The sequence below is a fragment of the Alexandromys fortis genome, unplaced genomic scaffold (assembly GCF_014885135.2).
Source record: "Alexandromys fortis isolate MF-2015 unplaced genomic scaffold, M_Fortis_MF-2015_v1.1 scaffold_262, whole genome shotgun sequence".
NCBI classification, from domain to species: Eukaryota; Metazoa; Chordata; class Mammalia; order Rodentia; family Cricetidae; genus Alexandromys; species Alexandromys fortis.
This window is the reverse complement of record NW_026068147.1, coordinates 970,015-976,066: the sequence shown is the minus strand read 5'-3', so window position 1 is coordinate 976,066 and position 6,052 is coordinate 970,015. Positions and strand designations below refer to the sequence as shown.

The 6,052-nt window shown below is 51.7% G+C and overlaps 1 protein-coding gene across 1 annotated transcript; it reads left to right on the top strand.

Moving 5' to 3' along the window:
- Window positions 1-860: 860 nt before the first annotated feature.
- Window positions 861-5,200, top strand: Lypd3 (LY6/PLAUR domain containing 3). Its single transcript, XM_050127100.1, has 5 exons — window positions 861-962; window positions 1,429-1,560; window positions 2,603-2,773; window positions 3,108-3,269; window positions 4,129-5,200. Exons 1-5 carry the CDS (start codon window positions 878-880, stop codon window positions 4,620-4,622), a joined length of 1,044 nt encoding a protein of 347 aa, XP_049983057.1. The 5' UTR covers window positions 861-877; the 3' UTR covers window positions 4,623-5,200.
- The last annotated feature ends 852 nt before the right edge of the window (window positions 5,201-6,052 follow it).

Genomic DNA, 6,052 nt, shown 5'->3' with positions numbered 1-6,052 from the left:
ACTCACCCCCCCCTTTTTTTTTAATTTAAAGGATTTATTGCAGTGCCCAGAACACATGATAGGTGCTCAAGAATTCTTTTTCCATTTTTATTCATTCTTTGAGACTTTCATCTATGTATGCAATGCATTTCGATTATATATACCTTCTTAGTCATTTCTTGATAGATATTTTATATTGTTTCCCAGCAATAACATATTGGAAGTTATACTTCTAAATCCCAACCCTGCTTGTAGCTCTCTATTTTTATTCCTCCAAAGTCTTAATCGCTTGTAAATAATAACCAAGATGTTTGTTTTGACTTTTTGAGATAGGATCTCACTCTGTAGTCCAACCAGGCCTGAAACTCATCATGCCTCAAACTCCTGGTAATCCTCCTGCCTCGGCTCCCTAAGAGCTGTGATGACAGGCATATGCAAATAAATGACTTGAAAATAAGTTTCCCCAATTATTTAATTAATTTCTATCTTTGCCATACGACTAGGAGCTCTGTGATGATACACAGGAGTTCTGCCTCAGTGTCCCCAATCCCCAGGCTAAGGCGCTCAGAACCCGAGCACACCCTGAATGCCCCTATCTCTCTTTGAGCCCTGGTACTCCCTCTGCCTTCAAACACACACATGCTTTATCCAGGAGACTGTCTGGGAACCTCTACTCCCTCCCGCCCTTTCCGTCCCTGACAAGGGCACAGGGCAGGGGCCGCTCTCTTGTGGGTGACGCACCTAGAGGCGGGCCCGCCCCACAGCGGACGCTGAGTTGGCCTGGTTGGGCAAGGCCAGAGTTGCCCCAGGGTAGGTTACTCATCTGAGGCTCAGGTAAGAGGGCCCGGGTTGGAAGGCGGCACACCCAGGGGGGACGCGGAGAGAGCAGGACGCAGCCATGGATGCTGCCAGGAGAGGAGGTGCACAGAGAGTGGTCTGGACCACCGGATGGCTGCTGCTGCTGCCGCTACTGCTGTGTGAAGGTAAGCGTGCCGCTGGGAGGGTAGAGTGGGGGCTCCCAAGGAAGAATAGTCCCCAACCCTTCCCAGAAAGTCCTGTAAGGAAAGTTGATCCCAGTCAAAGGCAGGCTGAGTTCTCCTACCCTGCCTGGGCAGAGGGGCAGTGCGGAAGGTTCTACACGGAGCAGGCAACTGTGAGAGAGGGACCCCCCTGATCCCGAGACAGGGGCTCCACGGCAGGGGTCTCCTCCCTTGGGAATAAGCAGGTGGGAGAGAAAAGTTCCCAGTGCAGACCCAGGAAGTGGGAAGGAAGAGGGTCCCGGGTGTCCTGCTCCCTGAGACTTGTGGGAAGACGTCTCCTCCTGCTGTTCTGGCTGCATGGTAGGATCGCCTCACCCCGGGACAGAGGCCATCAGGGAAGACTTTCTCTGTGTAGGGGAGAGAAATCTTTAACAAAGAGCCCTCGGTTCTACCCGGTCCACACCCTCAGGAGCGAAGGCCTTGGAGTGCTACAGCTGCGTGCAGAAGGCAGATGACGGATGCTCTCCGCACAAGATGAAGACCGTCAAGTGTGGTCCAGGAGCTGACGTCTGTACCGAGGCGGTGGGGGCGGTGGAGACCAGTAAGTGCCACCGGTGGTCTCTGACTTATCCCTTCAGAGTCCTCCTGTGAGGCTCCGCCTCCTTACAGACCTTCCCGATTTCGGCCACGCCTTTTCATTTCAGCCCTCACTCAGACCTCGCAGCATAGATTCGCCCTTCTTTCTTTGAGCTTAAGCTTGTCGACAGGCAGGGGGCTGGGATGGGGTTGGGGCTTGCCAGTGGTGTGTGTGTGGGGGGGGGGTAGTAATAGTTGCGAACTGTTCAGGACTGACTGGAGAGCCTAGGCTACGAGGGTTCATCCCAACCACCTTCACGGAGACATCTTTACCACTTTCCGCTCACTCCCTACAGAAAGGCTTACCCACCAACCAACACAAAGATTATCGAGGTTCCGAGTCAAACTCCACCCTTAAATTTTCAGATTCCTCAGTAATCCCACCTTCCCCCAGGTCATCCACTGGGTCCCAGCACTTATACTAGATAAGCACTCTACACTGAGCCTAAGTAGCTCAGTTTGGCCCTTAAACACTGTAATAAAGTTTAGGCAGGTGAATCTCCTTCCTCAGCCTCCCGAGTCACTGGGATTACAGGCTTGTACCACCAGGTTCCGTTTTGTTTGCTCGTGACAGGGTCTCGTTATGTACTACAAGCTGGACGGGGATTCCTTAACCTTCCCAGTATCTGGGACTGCAGGCTCGCACCATCATTTTGTCTCCTAGACTTTTTTTTTTCTTCCAGTCTCTTAATTGGATCCCTCTGAAGTTACTTTTGGAGGCTTCTCCCCCTTTTGATGTACCCATGGAAACTCCAGTTTTAGCCTCTCCCCCTCGAGGCTGTCCTGTTTGTCAATAAGCTTGTTTTCTTTGGATTATATTCTTCGAAGCTCTTCTTGACCCACCTGCCCCCACACGCACACTCCACCTGCAACTCTGTCCCCAGGGACCTGCTCTCTTTAAGGTCCCCCCCCGCCCCCCTCCCGCAGATCCAGGACTATTGTTCATTCAAAGCCCTGCCCGCAGAGGCCGGTGGTGCTCTGACCCTGCCCCCTTTTTTTCTATGTAGTCCACGGGCAATTCTCTGTGGCGGTGCGGGGCTGTGGTTCCGGACTCCAGGGCAAGAATGACCGTGGATTGGACCTTCACGGACTCCTGGCCTTCATCCAGCTACAGCAGTGCACCGAGGACCGATGCAACGACAAACTCAACCTCACCTCGCGAGGCCTCAACCCTGCAGGTCGGTGGCAGGCAGAGTCATACAAAGGCTGGGAGCTGAGGCTACTGCAAGCTGAGGCAGGGTTGCGGGGGTGGCGGGTTGAAGATTGCAGACATCAACAATGTATGCACCCTAGGTGGATACCCGGGCTGAGGATGGGAGAAAGGGGGCGGAGTCACAGGTACATCAGTGGAGCTGTGCTTCTCTTCTGGCCAAACTGACTTAGAACTTGCTATCTTCCTGCCCTAGCTTCCTGAGTAGGTGGGAGCACAGGCCTGAGCCATCACAGCCTCTTGACTCTTCCTTTTCTGTTCCCACTCCCTCCCCGCTGGACCCTAACCCCTAACCGCCACAGGCAACGAGAGTGCCTATGAGCCCAATGGCGCAGAGTGCTACAGTTGCCTGGGGAAGAGTCGCGAGGAGTGCCAGGGCACCATGCCTCCAGTTGTGAGCTGCTACAACGCCAGCGGCCGCGTTTACAAGGGCTGCTTCGATGGCAACGTCACCTTGACGGCAGGTGAGCCTGGTCTCTGTAGGAGCTTGAGACTTGTAGGAGTTGTGATAGCCATCTGCAGTGGGGGACATTTCACCTAAAGGGTCCAACCCTCTACCTCAACAAACGCTGGGAACTGCTGCTCTTGACTTTGGTGCTTACCTTGTCCTACAGCATCATGGGAATTGTAGTCCACTACCCTACAGATCCCATGATTGTATGTGTGTATGTGTGTGTGTGTACACGCGCGCGTGTATACATTGCTATAGAAGAATACCAGATACGGAATGGGAGACCATGAAATGAGACTTGTGTTTAAGCTTATAAGCTTTTGCCTGTGTGCCTTGGGAAATGTGGTTTGAGCCCTGAAAACTTAGGGGTCCCACTTGTTCCACAACATTAAGGGGTGTAGTTCAGTGCTGGGGGTGTGCCTAGAATCTCTCAGTGAGGGGCTGGTACTCACACTATGGGAGGAGAAGTTCTGTGATTCCTTAGGGTGCCAGGTGTTTCTCAGGAGCTGTATTTCAGACTCTAAGACTAAAATTTAGCAGGGAGCTGAGAGAGGAAAAGGTGAGGTTATGTTTGAATTTTGATCACAGAACAGAAGGGTCTTGGCTGAAATCTTTGTTCCAAGACCAATCTGGAGCTTGGGTTTCACCCTTTTCCTCTCAAAGCCTTTAGTGGAAACATGGTCGAGAGCAGACGACAGGAGCGTAGTGCTCTGCAGAAAGTGCACCCGGGTTAGGATGTTTGAACTAATGAGTGCAAGTCTCATTTTGGGGTTCGCTGCTCTTTCCTTGTTCCAGAAGCCTCTAAGGTTTACTCAAGCCGTACCAACCCCTACCTGTCCAATGACAGACCCTTCTGTGTCTCTCTTTTACAGCCAATGTGACCGTGTCCTTACCTGTCCGAGGCTGCGTCCAGGATGAGTCGTGCACCCGGGATGGGGTGACGGGTCCAGGATTCACACTGAGCGGCTCCTGCTGCCAGGGGCCCCGCTGTAACTCTGACCTCCGCAACAAGACTTATTTCTCCCCTCGAATCCCACCCCTAGTCCTACTGCCCCCTCCAACCACTCTAGCCCCGCCCACCTCGGTCCAGACCTCCGCCAGCACTACCTCCACAGGCGCCCCAACCACGACCACCTCTCCTACCAAGCCCACCTCAGCCCCAGCCAGCCACACTCCACCCCATGAAGTAGAACACGATACTGCACGAGAAGAAGAGTCCCATTTGACTGGAGGTGCCGCGGGCCACCAAGACCGCAGCAATATGGAGAAGAACGCCCCAAAAGGTGGGGCTAATGAAGGCCCTGTGTTTCTGGCGTCTGGGTTGCCAGCTCTTCTCTTGACTGTGGTTGTCGGTGCGCTGCTATGAGCATCTCGTCTTGAAATGTCCACCTCGCCTTGCTTCCCTGGCCTTGGGTACCAACTCTCCGTTTCTCACTGGACTGGACTGGCTCAAACCCCCTTCCTCCGGCATCTCCAGTTTCACTGCACTGGTTTGCAGCTCCCAGAAGCAGCCTGCAGTTATCAATGCACTGCTGGGGTGGCCCAGCTTTTTGATGCAGCGACTGAGTTTCCCCTGATGGTGACCAGGAAAAAGGACAGAGAAATCTACTGAGTCCTGGAGAGTCCCTGGCTAGCTTCCTCTCCCAGTTTTCATTGCCAGGCAGGTGGACAGTGGATTCATTCCCTGAATGTTGGGCTTGCCTGGCATCTTTGAGGCTCTTTCTTGTCTTCCTTAGGAGACTGTGAACTACTCCAGAGCAGGGGCCTGCCTCTTGCCTTTCTACGTGTTCTGGCTGGCTCAGGAAGGCACCAATAAAGATTTAGTTACTTTGTACAGTGCGCTGAGTCCCTTCCACCTTGTTCATCTTTCAGAACAAGGTTTTTGTTGCCGTTTTTCTCAAAATGGAACCAAGGACAGCCTGTTGGGACAGGCTGCTTGTTCGTTTCCTGCCTCCCCCCCCCCAGACTCCAGAAATAACCACACAGAAACTGTATTAATTAAATCACTGCTTGGCCTATTAGCTCTAGATTCTTATTGGCTAGCTCTTACATCTTGAATTTACCCATTTCTATTATTTTATATTTTACCAGGAAGCTTGTGGTTACCAGCAAGGTTCCAGCATGTCTGTCCTCAGTGGTGGCTACTTGGCTTCTCTGTGACTCTGCCTTTTTTCTCCCAGCATTCAGTTTAGTTTTCCTCACTTAGCTCTGTTCTGCCCTGCTATAGGCCCAAAGTACTTTCTTTATTAATCGGTGGTAATCACAGCATACAGAGGGGTAATTTCGTATCAGACAGCCTATTCAGGAGATCCAAGGTTACACGGCGACACCTTGTCTCAAAAAAATCATTATATATTCAACAGAGCTTAACGTTGGAAAGCTGGGATGTGGCAGCACATGCCTTTAGTGTCAGCACTGGGAAGGCAGAGGCAGGAGGATCAGGGCCAGCATGGTCTACATAAAATTCTGTCTTCAAAATCAAGTGGAAAAAAAAGCTATTGAGATGGATCCTTGTGTAATAGGCACATGCTACCATACCTGAGGACTTCAGTTCAATTCCTGGAGCCCACATGGTAGAAAAAAAGAACTGCTTGCTCTCTGGCCCCCACTTGGGTGCCATGCCATGTGTGTTCCCCTTCCCACAAACAAAATTAAAAAGTATGCATCATAAGGAAGTTAAACTTGGCCAGAAGAGAAGGTAAGACCCAAGAGATTTTATAGATATTCATATATTCATTTGTTCAACATATTTTATTTTGTTGAAATAGGGTCTGCAATGTAGCCCTGGCTGGCCTG